The sequence below is a fragment of the Tachypleus tridentatus genome, chromosome 9, assembly GCF_004210375.1.
Source record: "Tachypleus tridentatus isolate NWPU-2018 chromosome 9, ASM421037v1, whole genome shotgun sequence".
Lineage (NCBI taxonomy): Eukaryota > Metazoa > Arthropoda > Merostomata > Xiphosura > Limulidae > Tachypleus > Tachypleus tridentatus.
In genome coordinates, this window is record NC_134833.1 from 66,989,836 (window position 1) to 67,006,704 (window position 16,869).

At 35.1% G+C, this 16,869-nt stretch overlaps 1 protein-coding gene across 5 annotated transcripts in view; it reads left to right on the top strand.

Annotated features, from left to right (window-relative positions):
- The first annotated feature begins 606 nt into the window (after window positions 1–606).
- The window catches only part of LOC143225373 (endochitinase-like), a 34,640-nt gene continuing 18,377 nt past the window's right edge, over window positions 607–16,869 (top strand). The window contains exons 1-4 of one of the 5 annotated variants that reach the window (XM_076454649.1): window positions 607–767; window positions 2,063–2,190; window positions 13,738–13,786; window positions 13,949–14,131. In XM_076454649.1, the coding sequence (XP_076310764.1) occupies window positions 13,738–13,786; window positions 13,949–14,131 (232 nt within the window). In that variant the 5' untranslated portion in view covers window positions 607–767; window positions 2,063–2,190. Of the gene's footprint in view, window positions 768–2,062; window positions 2,191–2,221; window positions 2,314–3,090; window positions 3,260–11,609; window positions 12,431–13,737; window positions 13,787–13,948; window positions 14,132–16,869 lie in introns of those variants that run through there. The other 4 variants (XM_076454650.1, XM_076454651.1, XM_076454648.1 and 1 more) reach the window with 4 other exon arrangements.

Consider the following 16,869-nt stretch of genomic DNA (forward strand, 5'->3'; position numbering starts at 1 on the left):
CTAACAAGTACACAATCCATAATGAAACACCTAAGAAGTACAAAATCTATAATAAAACACCTTGCAACAAGTGCACAATCTGTAACGAAGCACCTCCTCCATCTGCCTGTCTTTCCTTTTTCTATTTTCTCACCAGAGAACTCTTCGATGGAGTTTGCCTCTTTTATCATCACATATCTTACAGAATATTTGTAATGGGTTGAGCTCCATTATATTATGAAAGAATGAATCGAAAATACTATTCATCCATTAATCCCACCCCCACTTAATAGCAATGTAGAAGTGAGAACAAATTTATACAGAGGACGTGTACATTACGTGTTAATAAGATTTGTAGTTTACCACCTTGTTTCATGAACAAATTTATCACATTAAATTATTTATCCAGAATAACGACAAAACTACGCTACAACCCTATTATTCACTTATTGATATCCTAGAAAATTATTTTATTGTTCATGGAATCATAGTCTTAATACTATTAACATGAAGTTTCCTACGTCTATCTCTTTCTTTGAAATATATTATTTAGTGTTAGCTTTCGATTTACGAGTTCATAGCGTCTTCTGACGCCGTCTCTCTTACGTAATCTCAGTACACTAAATGGAAACTGTAATATAGACTGGGCGTGTCTCGTACTTGTTTCAGTTTTCTTTCCGGCAGTTTCACCAACTTTCGTCTACTGACCCCTTAACTCCTCTTTCACGTTTTCTAGTTGTAATTATCATAGAATATCTCCAGACATTCATGTTCCTCACCCAGACACAGTAAGTTTCTTGTGTAATATACATTATTGCCTAAAACGTGTTTAAGTTTTCTTTCCTACAGAAAGAGTGGTTTAACAACTTTTTGAAGAAAAATCTCAAATAAGATATTCTAAGTTTACCGATTTGAAAAAAAAATATATATATATATATAAATATACGAGGCTATAAATCACCGTAAAATAAAATGTGTTTGTTATTTATTTGTAACGTCCTAACTCTAAACGTGCCGATAAAGACAGAAGGCGACTTTTATCTTTTAATGCTGACCTATCAGGTAATGGGTCTTTCTGTACTCGCCTAATGTTTCGATTGGATGGGATTCGAACCCATCTAAACGTCCTTAATTAATCGTTTCGAAAATGAAGCATCCTGACCAGTGTGTAAACAGTGTCTAAAACAAGTGAAATATATCACAGGTAGCACATACAAACACGTCTCTCCCTCTACTTTATTATATTTACTGACGTGTGTATTTTATTTCCAATAAATAGTTTATCTATTCTGTGGAGTGTTCTAGAACAGCTTATTTCAGTAGTAGGACCTTGTTTAAACAAGATAGTGTAGCCAGGAGTTAATATTTGTTTATTACTTTAGAGGAAAAGACAAAGTAATATCGTGTACAATGATTTTATTATTTTTAATGACTATATACATAGCTGTTGTTGAAGATATTTGATACATTGCAAGAGCTTGGTCTTGTTTTTTACGATTATCTTACACGATTAATCTAGCCAAGCAGGTTTTACCAGTATGTGTTGAAGGATGCTATTGAATTAATAAGTTGGAATACCGTTTCAAAAACATATAAACACCCGGCAAAAAAACAAAAAAAATCACGCGACCTTCACTACACCTTGGGCGGCAGTCCATTACACTCTACGGGATGTTCTTGATAGCATAAGATACACCTAAGAAATGACTAAGATGAACAAGTAACGGCCATTAAGTATAGTAATGGACGTTAATTAGGTGTTTCGTAATTCACTTCGGAATCTCCATAAACCTCAAACTAATACATAACACGATATTCATATTTTATTTAGTTGCGCTATAACGTCAGGTGGGTAGCTAGAGAGAAGGGGAGGGGAGTAGAATGACCTAAAAGGTCCAGTATTTTATTCTTTTAAATACTTCACTTTCATGAAAATCACTCAAATTCTTTGTGTAGAATAAAAGGTACACATTTTTTTTTTAAGGATAGAAATCCCCGGTATGTTGCTAGTAACTCTCGTTAATGTTTGTTATTGTTTTATTGGCCACACCTATCACCGAAGGTGAAGCATGTTACTATTCAGTTTCTCTAGAATTTCGCCCAAAACTACACGAGGACCATCTGTGCCAGCAGTGAAAGACGAGAGGGAAGACGGCGACTAGCCATCATCATCCACTGCCAACTCTTGGGATACTCTGTCACTAAGAAATAGTAGAATTGTTCGTACATTATAACGACCTGCAGGTTTTCGAATCGAGCACCCTAACTACCTGGCCACATTTCTTTCCTTGTGGATAACATCGGTTTCCATCAGTTTTCAATAGAGTTTCTAAAGTTAGGTTGTTTAATAAATCCTTAATTTTTTTTTCAAGAATCACTTTATAAACATGCCTGTCTACACATATATGCATGGAATTATTTTTGGCATTTCACGGTTAACACATTTGAGATAGATTTTTTTAAAGAATGTTACAGTGTTCTTTTTTTTTTTGAAACCTTACGAAATTTGTGGATGTTAATGGCTTTTGATATTTTTTATCGTCGTAAAGTGACTGCGTGAACTAGATCAAAAAGCTAGCTAAAGCCTACTTATATTACCATGCCATGAATAGATATAATAGATGGTAGGTTTATAGCAGATACAGTTTATTGGGGCTTTACCTGAGGCGTGACTTCTCGTGTTTGTGTATTTCACACATGGAAACAGATGACACGATTCTTAAGATGCTTAATGGTTGTATGAGACATATATTATGTAATAAATATAATATTTACGAACAGCATACCTAAAATATGCATTACTGAAAAATCACATTTTGACAACATTTATTTACCCTAGACAATAAACTCTATAATGTATTGAATAAATGGCTGAGTAACTTTTCCATATATAATAACTGAATAAATCAATACAGATTCATTTAATGTGTTACGTTTTCAAGCACTACGTACACAAACACTTTTTTGGTCCGAACTAAATGTGTTCTACAACAAATTCAACAGCGTTTCTTTATGCAACCACACCAAGTAACAGGGGGCCATGTGCCTAAGGCGCTTCGTTCACAAATTTAGAAATCCACACGATCGCTAATATTTAATCCAGTAGACGGAGCCACTCGTGTTTCGTCAACCACGTGAACAACGTCACTTCTGAAAGTTTCAATGATACAAGGTTTTTGTAAGCAAAGGAACTTAGCGGCAAAAAATTGATTTTAACAAATTTTGTTTACTGAACTGGACAGAAGTTGTAGTCGAAAAACAGAACGTGATCAGCGAAGAGGTAAGTACAAAGTTACATATTACAAACAGATCGGATGAGTTTTATTTAACGTAAACAAAACAATTATAATATGTAGCTTGAAGTAAAAAACTAACCACTTTCTATAAAGAAATGTATCACTACTACAAATTTATTTAACTAGGTGTTTTAACACAAACGGTTAACTAGATGTTTTACCTATATTAATACTATAAACGACTGACAAGGTGTTTAACCAACATCAATATTATAAATGGTTAACTAGGTGTTTTACCTACGTTAGTACTATATACGGTTAACTTGGTGTTTTACCCACATTAGTACTATAAAGGGTTAATTAGATGTTTTACCCACATCAGAACTATAAACGATTATATAAGTGTTTTAATTGCACTAGTACAGATGTTTAGGAGCCCCACGACGTTGTTACAGTCAATGTTGCCACGGTTAGTCACGTAGCAACAAATATGTCTCTTGAGAATATACATTTCTATAACATTTTCCACTGAAAAAGGCCCTGTATAAATGGCAGTCATGTCCAACCCACAACATTCCTACATGCTCTATTTGCTTAATATACCTAATGTAGGAGAACAATTGATTCCCAGGTCTGTTTTAACAGTCTGATTCCATAGAAATTTACATGCGCTGCGTTATTCAACTTCACTAGTATGTCTTTGCATGAAACATCATGTACACTTGTTTCAGTCGTAGAAGGGATGTAGGACTGGGTTAGTCCTATTCTTGGTGAATCTATACCCAGTTGATATCATTTCCAGATAAAGATCCTTTATTACGTAGCGCAGATAGCCCTCGTGTAGCTTTGCGCGAAATTTAAAACAAACAAACAAACTTTATTATGTTCAGTACCTTCACCTAACTCAGGTGAACGGCTATAGCCACTTACCTTTTATGTTCGTGAAATTTCACACGGCTGAACTACGACTTTTCAAAGTCCATGAATGCGCGGACCTGATTTCCAAGTTCATCCATATTCCATTTTTCCAATACCATTAAAAAAGAAGTTATGAATATTTATGTATGAATATTTTGAGTCGGAAAGAGCTGTTATGTACCATTTTTAAAAACTTTCAACTTTTGGTGTTATTACGTATATAACGATAAAACAATGTTAAAATGTAGTTATGATAAATACCCTCCGTCCCCCGCTGGTACAACGGTAAGTCTACTCTACAGATATGCAACGCTAAAATCAGGGGTTCGTTTCCCCTCGGTGGAATCAGCAGATAGTCTGATGTAGCTTTGCTATCAGAAAAAAAACAACAAAAAAACACACATACATACCCTTCCATCTCGAATTTATATCGGTTGTGACTGTCACGTCGCTTATTGGTTAATAATTACAACACATGCCCTATAGTTTTGTATCCTATCTTTCTAGACTAAAGAGGAACTTCATTTTTTTTAATTAGGTGTTAAAGTGACCCAACTTCTATCTATAACTCTTCATTTCTGGTGTTACAAAGATCTAACTTGTATCCATAACTCTTCATTTCTGGTGTTAAGATGACCCAACTTGTATCTATAACCCTTCATTTCTGGTGTTATATTGACCCAACTTGCATCTATAACTTCATTTCTGGTATTGCAGTGACCCAATTTGTTTCTATAACTCTTCATTTTCTGTGTTATATTGACCCAGCCACCGAGCTCAGTCTTAAGACCATTGCTCTTTTGATATACATCAATGACATAGATGAAATAATGGTCAACAAGTTAGTTAAATTTGCAGATGATATTAAGATCTTGGGTGATGCCAGCTGTGAAGAGGATGCTGCTGATTTACAAAATGAATTTAATCACTCAATGAGTTTGGCAGATAGATAGTAGATGGATTTAAATTATAATAAATGTTAGGTAATACATGTGACTTAACACAAGTTGAATTATAAGTAAAATTTGGATAGGAACAATATTAACAGCGTCACGAAAGAGATCTTAGTGTAGTGGTTGATCAGTCTTAAGCAATCCAAGTAGCGTGCTGTTATTAGTGGTAAGGCAAATAAGATTTTAGGTTGAATCTATAGAAAATTGAATACATCATAATCAGTGATGTCGAGAAAACCCACTTGTAGAGAAATATATATGCAAAAACGGCTCGTTTTTGCATATATAATATTGAATACAATTCTAAAAAGATTATAGTTTCATTGTACAAGTCACTGGTTAGGCCACATTTGGAATATTGTGTTCAGTCTTCGGATCCTTACCTAAGGAAAGACATTAAATTGTTGGAAAGGGTTCAGAAAAGGGTTATTAAAATGGTACCTGGGATGAAATGGTTGTCACATGAGGAGAGATTAAGATCCTTAAAATTATTTTGTTTGGAAAGAAGAAGAGTTAGAGGCGATTGATTGAAGTGTTCAAGATTGTAAAGTAACTAATAATACTGATGTTAACTAATTCTTAGTTAACGGCAAGAATTACAGAATTAGGAGACAAATATACATTTGGACAAAGTAAACGCCATCTTCAACTAAGGCAATTTTATTTTTCAAGTAGGGCGCTTAGTCTATGGAATTTGTTTCCTTCGAATGTTGTAGAGGCAGTAAATTTAAATGAGTTTGAAAAGCAGCTTAATAGATATATGAATGATAAGAGCTGACTTTAATTTAGACTTAGAGAATGGGACAGCCGAGATGGACAAATGGGCCCTTTATTGTCCCTAATCATTATATTATTTCTGGTGTTACGATGACCCCACTTGCACCTATACCTCTTCACTTCCGGTGTTTTACAGTTACCCCACTTGTACCTATAACTCTTCATTTCCGGTGTAACATTGACCCCACTTGTACCTATACCCCTTCACTTCCGGGATGACTGTTACCCAACGTCTACCAAATATTAGGCCCGGCATGGCCAGGTGGTTAAGGCACTTGACTCGTAATCCGAGAATCGCGTGTTCATATCCCGGTCACACCAAACATGCTCGGCCTTTCAGCCGTGGGGACGTGATAATATGACGGTCAATCCCACTATTCATTGGTAAAAAAGTAACCCAAGAGTTGGCGGTGGGTGGTAATGACTAGCTGCCTTCCCTCCAGTCTTACACTGCTAAATTAGGAAAGGCTAGCGCAGATAACCCTCGTGTAACTTTGCGCGAAATTAAAAAAACACCAAAACAACCACCAAATATTCTTACTTTACAGCGTTTTAACGACCCATCTTGTATCTTGGACTCTCTACTACTTGAGATATATGGGTATCAACTCATTTATTGAAATATCTACTTCGTTCGATACAGGCTTATTCAAACTAAATATTGGTAGTTTTACACATGAATCAAGGACCATACAAAAGCTGAAACTTTAATACTGAGAGGTTCTTCATTAATTCTGTAAGTCAGACATCGATTTTGTTTGTTTGGTATTAACCATAAAGCTGGATATCAAATATCCAAGTTGTAGCGATGTAAGCTAGAGTTTTATCCGCTGAGCTAGCGACAGGTGAAGGTGTCATCGACTGCATTTTACACTTTTATTTATTTCATCTTCTGACTAAAGACGTAAACTTTCATAAAGGTAAATCTGATACAGGGCTTGATAACGACGACTAAATGTATTATTTAAAATTTGAAAGTTAGGCTTAATAATTTATTATAAAGTACATATATTAGGTTGAGGAATAATTCGTGAGCGTTTTTAAATAATTTCATTCAAGCATTACATGCAAGACTATACAATACTTCAATGCATGAACACATTACACCCAAAACATTTATTATGATACTTTATTTCATGTAATACCTAGGTATATAGTATGCATTGTTTTAAACGAAATTGCAAGAAATTAAATGCGAAAAGCAGATGATGTCGAAAATGCTCGATTTTGTCCACTTGACATTCCATTTAATGAGCTGAAAATGAAAGCAAAAATTAAAGACATATGAAAATCAAATACACCATCTATTAGAGCAAAAAAATTATCTACCAAATGACATGAAATATTTTGCGAAAGCGTTTCATTTATGAATATATTTTGTTAACTTGAAAAAACGCTCACGAATTATTCCTCAACCCAATATATATAATTTCATAAGTTGCCGTCTGTTATAGTCGTGTCTCCTGTGGGTCAGCAGTAAGTTTACAGACTTACAGCTCTCTCATTTAATGTTCAATTCCCGAAAATGGATAGAGTGCAGACAGATAATTGTGTAGCTTTGCGCTAAAAACATAGACTATTTAACTTGTCGTTTATGTGAGAAACGATGAATATTATACTAAACTGTGGATTAAGTTGGAATGTGTTTAAACTGCTTGTGACTATTAATAAGCATCTGAAAATAAAGATATTTAAATTAATGGTATCAATTTACTAATACATCTATCTATTGCTTTGAACTTACTACAGTTCATTATCGAATACAGAATAATGTGTTAACGTCCTGTCCTGAACATAACACTCTCTGACCTTTTAATAAAAAGGTGAATTTTTTCTTGAATCCTGCAGGACGGTTTTACAGTTTTTCTAGTTTCACTGCGGGTTTTTAATTACATCAATGGTTTCATAATAAATGTGTAGACTTATTAATAAATCTCTTTTTATACATATATTTCTATTCTAGTTATGAACAATGCAACACTCAAGAAAAATGTAATTAAATAAACAGAGGAAAATATAGAATCCTCTGCGTTGTGTACAGGGCTTTATCAATCAATGATAAATTCGTCATAGTGTATCTCAAGGTCTTAATCGGCTGTTTCCAGTATAAATAAAAATTAGGCTTACTGACTGTGTATCTCCAACAGCTTGTTTGACTATTTTCCCGCATATTTAAAATGGTGACTGTATATATTTTATGAACAAGCATATTCATTCATACACACTACTTAGCTAGTCCGGTGATAACAAATGTGCCCTAGTTTCCGGGCGTTGTTCCTTTATCGTGTACACACATACACATACAGTAAGATACTTTCTAAGTATTTAGTATCCTCACTGTGAAAACAACATACACCAGTTTTCGTTGTTGGTGGATTTTTTTCTTCTGCTCCACCCGATATTACCTATCCTTAGGTATCAGTGAATGACCTTAGTTCTACAAACTGGACGCCAGGTACATAAAACGATCATCGAAATCTTTATTCGCACGATGTCCTACTTTTGTTCTTATATTTAGATTACACCTTTAAGGCAAAATATATTAGGAATACCACAACATATTGAATATAAATATTTCCTATACTCCGAGAGTTAAGGTTTCAACATAAGTAACAGTCTCATTTTTATTTCCTTCACTAATCAAAGTTTGGAAGGCAGGGAAAACATTCCTGAGTACACAATTTATAATACTCAAGTCTAAAGTGTTGGTAAACAGAGAATTCTTGTTAGTTCAGAATTAATAAGACTTAAAGTGTACTTAATCAGAAAACATTCGGAATTAATAAAAGTTAAGCCCAAAGTAAAGTGAACAAAGAACATTCCTGAGTTCAGTATTAATAAGACTTAAGACTAATGTGCGGATAAACGAAGAACATTTGTGAATTCACAATTTATGAGACTTAAGAGTAAAATGCAGGTAAACAGAGAAAATTCCTGAGTTTAGAATTGATAAGAGTTAAGCCTAAAGTGTAAGTAAAAAAAAAAAATCATTAATTCACAATTTATAAGACTTAAGCCTAGATTCTAGGTAAACAGAGAACATTCCTGAGTACAGAATTAATAAGAGTTAAGCCTAAAGTGCAAGTAAACATTAATATTATTTTGAAACTCATATTAAACTGCAGTACATAGCAGCTCACCTAGCCACACCCCAGATAAATTGCAGGAACTTTTATGTTCCGTGTGCCAAGTGGCTTGACCTACTTTTCAAGATCGCTTCAAGAAAAACTTGCCTTGAGGAATTCAAGCATTTTCTTCACCTGACATGATTAGTGAGATGTAAATGTACGTGATGTTGACAGTATATCTGATGTTTAAAATAATACACTTTAATTCTCATAAATTCCTTCTTTGACACTTTTTGATATTAATGTTTGGTTTAAATAAAGGGTCCAAAGCTCTTCCTCAAGATTGAACTGTTTAGCGATTGTAATGTTTAATTATAGTTTGGACAACATAACTTTTTACTTTTTAAAATTAATCCAAATTTCCAAAATGATACAACACGCATACGTCTAAGATAAAATGAAATCAAAGTGTCTGTGGATTGTGGTGCTCAGATAATACCAGTAAGTGCAATAATTGGAGGAATAGCAGAAAATATTTTATTTGGTTAAAATGAATTTTTTATCTGACTGAGTTGAAGAAAGAAGACTGAACAGAATTAAAGAGAAAAATCGCTCATTACTTGATTATCCACATGTATAAAAATGTAACGAATACACTAAAACAGAGGATGGCGCAGAGCTTTAACAGAAGTGTGAAGAAGTGATGTAGAGATTCTGAAAACTTACGAAAATCGGAGTATAAGTAATTCAACAACTAAAATTAATTATTGTTGAGTGTATGTATTATCTACACTCACTTAAATATAGATAGGTAGCTTTAAGCTACCATGATCAATATCAATTTAAAACATATAGTATAGGAGCAAAATCGTTTTCCAGCAACATCTCCTGCAAAAGAGTTTACCCTAATCTGTTTACATGTAAATAATAATAAACTTAAATGAAGTGAAAGATTTATTTTTCTAAACTTAAAGAGAAGGAAAACAGTATTTTACCAAATGCAACATTATCTTTCCCTTTATCTTCAGGCTGCCTCAGATATTTTTATCTTTAAATTTTAAAACCGGTGAAAGTAAAATAAAATAAAAACTAGTAGTTCTTCTGTAGTATTTTATTCTCGTACGTAAAAGACACACTTTACAACAACAAACAATTATTAAATAAAGATCAATCAGAAATTAGAATACAAAAACGAATTTTTAACAATGATATTGATGTTAATGGGAAAATGCACAAAAGTACATACCAAGACAACAATTATCCCAACAATATATATACACACACTTAAGTAATATAACTAGTGTCTACCCAATATAGTTAGTTAGTTATCACCATTAGATTCCATCTAGGAACATAGGGCCGCAATCGCTTGCGGATTCTTCAACAAGTATTTAAATGAGTAGGTTGTTAGCCTACTGCGCTAGCCTTTCTTAATTTAGCAGTGTAAGACTAGAGGGAAGGCAGCTAGTCATCACCACCCACCGCCAACTCTTGGGCTACTCTTATACCAACGAATAGTGGGAATGATCGTCACAATATAACGCCCCCACGGCTGGGAGGGCGAGTATGTTTGGCGCGACGCGGGCGCGAACCCGCGACCCTCAGATTACGAGTCGCACGCCTTAAGCGCTTGGTCTTACGTAAGGCCTTTATTTTAATAGTGTAAAAAGTTAAATTACTTTTTGAAATTACAGAAAGAGCAGGCCAACGTCCATGGAATACTACATACCGATTCTTCAAGAATCAAAGTTGAAAGTAAAATTAGAATCACTTGCAACCATCACAATATTTGAAATCAGAGTTAATGTGGGACATATACTTGAAATGTATGTATCTAATGATTTGGCTTGTTTTGAATTTCGCGTAAAGCCACACGAGAGCTATCCGTCCCTAATTTAGCAGTGTAAATTAACATGGATATGGATTGCGAATTGGTAATTAAATGTTTTTGTTTTGTATTATGTTATATGAGTAATTTAATTAACATAGATACCGTTTTAAAACTGGTAATTGAATAGTATTCTTTGGTATTATGTTATGTTAGTAACTTAATTAACATAGATATGGATTGTGAACTTGTAATTAAATGTTTCTGTTTGGTATTATGTTATGATAGTAACTTAATTAACATAGATATGGATTGCGAACTGGTAATAAAAAGGAGAATGTCACTTTGGATTCTGTCGAGATCCGAAAATCTCTCTAAAAATGCTTATTTAAATCACCAATAATCTTTTTCTGAAACTTCAGGTTGACATCTTCTGTGATTCCAGCATGAGACTCATTGAAACACTGAAAATGAGAGAGGTTTCCTCCTTCCAAATGTGCTTTAAACAATGACAGCTTTTTCCGAAATCCTTTAATGATTCTATAGAGATCACAGACAAGGTTATTCTTCCCCTGAAATTTCAAGTTCAATTCATTCATGTGGGATGTGGTGTCAACCAAAAATGACAACTTTGACAACCATGTTGGATCCAACAGAAGTGGATCGGCTCTATATTTCTCGATAAGATATATATCAATTTCTCTTCTAAGCATATAAAAACGAGACAAGACTTTACCGCAGCTGAGCCACCTCACCGCCGTGTGATAAGGCAAATCACAGAAATCCGAATCAATTTCTTCAAGAAACGCCTTGAACTAGAGATGATTAAGTGCATGACCCCGAATGAAGTTCAGTGCAGAAATGACTGGTTCCAGTACGCAAGAAATATCTAAGTCTTTTCCACAGAGTGCTTGCTAATGTATGGTGCACTGTATGAACAGAGCGCTTGGGAGTTGAAAATCTTCCAACTGTTTCCTGATCAGCCCCACCAGACCCTTCTTTACTCCAACCATGTTTTTTCCTCCATTAACTGTTACACCTCTAAGCTGATTTCACTGAAGGTTATAGTCTCGTAAAGTTTTAAGCACTTCCATGTAAATGTCTTCTCCAGTTGTTCTTCCGTGCATGCTGCAAACTGATGCCAACTCTTCCGTGATCTGAAAGTCCAAATTAACTCCATGAATGAACACGAGAAGTTGTGACGTACTTGAGAGATCAGTAGACTCATCCAGTGTCAGAGAATACCATAGGAAGTTTCTAGCTTTTTGACGTATCTGTAATGCGATGTTCTCTTCAAGTTCTTCTGCTCTTGGTACAACTGAAGTTGCTGAAAGGCTGATACTTTCAAAGAAATTGGCTTTTTCAGGACACAGCTCATTTGCTGCTTCCATCATACACTCTTTGATGAAGTTGCCGTCAGTAAAAGGTTTTCCTCGCTCTGCCATCCTATGCACTATTTTGTAACTTGAACAAGTGACAGATTCATTTTCAGCAAACCTTCTCGTGAAGAGATGCTTTTGAGATTCAAAAACACGTTTCATGGATTCAAATTTCTCAGAACGGAACTTTTCTGAAAATTTCAAATATGTTGATAGACGTTTTGTTTCATAGTAACGCCGAAGATAACAAATTAACATGTTCAAGGAGGTAGCCACTTTTTTGTCCACCCTTGTAAGTTGTAAAACCTATTTTCCTGGTCAAATGCGACCTTTATATGTAAGTACGAATACATGTATATTGCCCGTAGTAAATATATTGTAAACACCTCATTCTGAAGATTTTTATACTTTACCAATAATAAGTAAACTATGCTTCTCAATGGGCCACTGCTTACTGTTGACCCCAGTTAACACAACTGTCACTCACATGCTCCACTGTGTGGTCCAGGAAAGATGAAGGTGGTATCAGATCAGCCACATTGCAAGTATCAGACACGACTTTCAGATGACTTCACTTTGGCACGAGCAACGTACAACTTAAACAAGAACAAAGTAATGCCACATGGGTGTGTTTCCTGCCTTAGGACATGCGTTCACAGTCTGTTCTAGCATATGTTCTGTATCCTGCACCAAAACATAAATGCAGTATTCAGCAATATCGCATGCATGAGAAATGTATAGACAATAAAATGGAAAAAAAACATTTGTTGATTTTTTAGTTTAGAGTCTCCGATTATTAAAAGGTTTCGATTTTGTTAAAAGCATTGGTGATATAACAGGAAATAGCTTAATTTAGAAACGATTTTAAGTTTAAAATTGAATAAATATTTTCATTTTCATGATAATTCCTTTTATGCTGGCTTTAGGCCAGGTGATCCAACACTATATCTTTACTTTAGACTTATAAATACTAACACTCACTACACTTCTAAGGTTTTAACTGACTCCTTGCACAACCGTTAATAAAATCGTAATGGGCAGACAGTAATCGAACTATTCTATTTGAATAAATGCATTTTGGTTCTACGGCTCCTCCTATTTCGAGAAATCAAGAATGATGTGACGTGACTCAAGCTGGCTTTTATATAGGTTAGACCGTTAAATCATTTTATATAGGATAGATAGGTATTTTCACCCATTTATTAACACTTAATATTAATCAAATATCCCTTAGCGACATCACTAAAATATCACATTGGGTAACACTTTTCTCCTTCAAGGTAAGCTGTCCTGCTGCTTTCACCTTCCTGAAGAAACATCTACTAGCTTTTCAAACTAACATCAATAAACGTATTTGTTATACTACTTTCAGATAACCATAAATTCATTTCACGTCACATCATCTTAACATCTGAATCCTTTATCTTTATTTTGTGTTACGTGACAACTGTGTCTGTATATTTGATTCACAGATGTTATAAACACCCGTGAACAGTGGCATATGTAATACCGTACTTAAGTTTGCTGTATCATATATAGAATGTCTGCAGCCTCTATTACTTGTGATAATATTTATATGTTTCTTTTCTTCTGATATAGATGTGGTGGCGGTATTTCCTTCTTCTAGTAGGGCTGACGTCACAAGCCTGTAAGTATATAACCCGACAATTCTATTCACGTCCCCCAAACTATATGCATTTATACTTAATTGAGTAAGCGACTTTAAAAACAATTGTTTTTAAACAACTGAAAGTTTCTTGAGTTGCGTCCAATTATAAAATGAAGTCTAATTTTTGTTTTTACGTTTCAGATGCTTCAGACCTTAAATTGGTATGTTACTACACGAACTGGGCAGTCTATCGACCTGGACTAGCTAAGTTTACTCCAGAAAATATCAACCCATTTCTCTGTACTCACTTGATCTATGCTTTCGCTGGTTTTGGCAAAAATTACGAGCTAAAGCCACTCGACTCATACAATGACATTGAAAAAGGTATAGAAAAATAATTCTAAATATTTTGCTTAAGATTGGTACATTTAACTAATTCGTAAGTTTTAAACCATAACGTAGTTTAAGTGAACCAAGCCCACACCATAACGTACTGTTTAAGTGTTTGTTTGTTTATGAATTTCGAGCAAAGCTACACGAGGGCTATCTGCTCTAGCCGTTCCTAATTTAGCAGTGTAAGACTAGAGGGAACGCAGCTATTCATCACCACCCACCGCCAACTCTTGAACTACTCTTTTATCAACGAATAGTGTGATTGTGCCGTCACATTATAACGCCCCCACAGCTGAAAAGGCGAGCATGCTTGGTGTAACGGGGATTCGAACCCGCGACTCTCGCTCGAATTACGAGTCGAATGCCTTAACCACCTGGCCATGCCGAGCCCTGTTTAAATGAACCAAGCCCATACCATAACGTACTGTTTATGTGAACCAAGCCCATACCATAACGTACTTGTTTATGTGAACCAAGCCCATACCATAAATTACTGTTTATGTGAACGAAGTCCGTACCATAAAGTACTGTCATATAATGTAAATAAATATTATCATCGAGAACAACAAAGGGTGGCCCGACATGGCCAAGCGTGTTAAGGCTCGTAATCCGAGGGTCGCGGGTTCGAATCCCGGTCGCACCAAATATGCTCGCCTTTTCAACCATGGGGGCGTTATAATGTTACGGTCAATTCCACTATTCGTTGGTAAAAGAGTAGCCCAAGAGTTGGCGGTGGGTGGTGATGACTAGCTGCCTTCCCTCTAGTCTTACACTGCTAAATTAGGGACAGCTAGCACAGGTAGCCCTCGAGTAGCTTTGCGCGAAATTAAAAAAAACAACAACAATAGACAACGAAGGTTTATGACAAACGACAGAAACAGCAACAATCCAGAATACGTATATCTATATTAACAGTTTTTGTGACCATGCAATAATGGATCAAATTAATCAAATGAGCTTTAAATATTATCACTTTTATTTAAGTAAAAGTTAAATAGTATTTTGTTTCCATTAAAAATTGAAAATTTAAGATATTTTCAAACTCAAAATAGATTTTTCCTTTTGCGAACTTCGCATGGCCTGGTAGTGGTTAGAGCACATGATTCACAGTATGTGGGTCTCGAGTTCAAAACCTGTTACCCTGATATGGCTTAGTGGTTAGGGCGCTTGACTCGCAGTCTACAAGTCTTGAGTTTAAATCCCATTACCGTTTTATGGCCTGATTGTTAGAGCACTTGATTCACAATATGTGGGTCTCGAGTTTGAATCCCATTAACCTTATATGGCCTAATGTTTAGGGCACTTCGTTCACAATTTTTTGGGTCTCGAATTTGAATCCCAATACCCTTTTATGGCCTGGTTGTCAGAGCACTTGATTCACAATTTGTGGGTCTCGAGTTTGAATCCCATTAACCTTGTATGACCTAATGGTTAGAGCACTCGATTCACAATCTATGGGTCTCGGGTTTGAATCCAGTTATCCTTATATAACCTGATGGTTAAGACACTCAAATCACAATCCAAGGGTTATGAGTTTGGCAGTGTGTGAATATGACTAACTACCTTCCCTCTAATTCAGGGGTTCCCAACCGGTGGGTCGCGACTTCCCAGGGGGGCCGCGAAGCCTTGGCAGGGGAGTCGCGTAGCCTTGTTAGAAGTAGCTTGGGATAACATTAATTTTATTTCATCAATTACATTTTCATGTCGCGAGTGCAAAAAGGTTGGGAACCCCCTGCTCTAATTTATCACTTCAAAATTATGAGTAGCATCCACACCTGTCAAGTAGGTTTGTGCGAAATTCAACAGACAAACAAGATAAGAAAATCTACACAGACAGTACTGTTTAAAAGTGTTAGAACAAGAAAACGTTGTCATTCTTTCCATTTTATTTAGCTAATTCTTCCATACCATTACAGAATGAAAATTTTAACACTATGGTAATGTTTCACTGATGCTTGTTGACAACTGAATGAACCATGGTGAGATTACTTATAATTTTGTAGAATTCCAATGTACTAAGGACATGTCATAAGGGTTCTGTTTGAATGAAGATACTGATCAAATTTAGGATCTGAAATAATTGTCATGGTACCCCATGCAGTGTCTTACCTATATAGAAGGAAGCTAGTAAGGATCTAACATATGGTACTGGAACATGCTAGAAAAAATCAATTTAAAAACACTCCACAAATAAACAGATTATAACAGTTTTAACAGTATATATTAAGTTTTGTTATCATGTCACGACCCAAAACATGGTAGAGAATTGTAGTAGAGCAGACAATTCACATAAAATCTTTACATAATGTTGGTTAGACTTTCTGACAAATTGCTGCAGACTCGAAATGTTTCCCAAACACTAAGTACACACTAGATCGTGAAACCAACATTAAACATGAGATAAACAACAATGTACCAACTGACAGAAAAGTGTCCAGTTCTACAATATCAAGAAGACTGAACTATAATGGAATATTTGGTTGTGTTGTAGTTAAGAAAAAAAACATTTACTTCAATCTCCAAATATTGTGAAGAAACTGAAATTTGCTGAAAGTACATAAACTGGACTGTTCATTATAATGACTCCAAACACTGTTCCAACCTTTGCAGAAATTGCTTAGTTAAGAAAGAAGCTGTTAGAGTCATTCAGTGACACCTATAGAGTCCTATTCTAAATACAGTTGAGCAGATCTGGAATTTGATACATCAAAACTTGATAAATCAAAAGT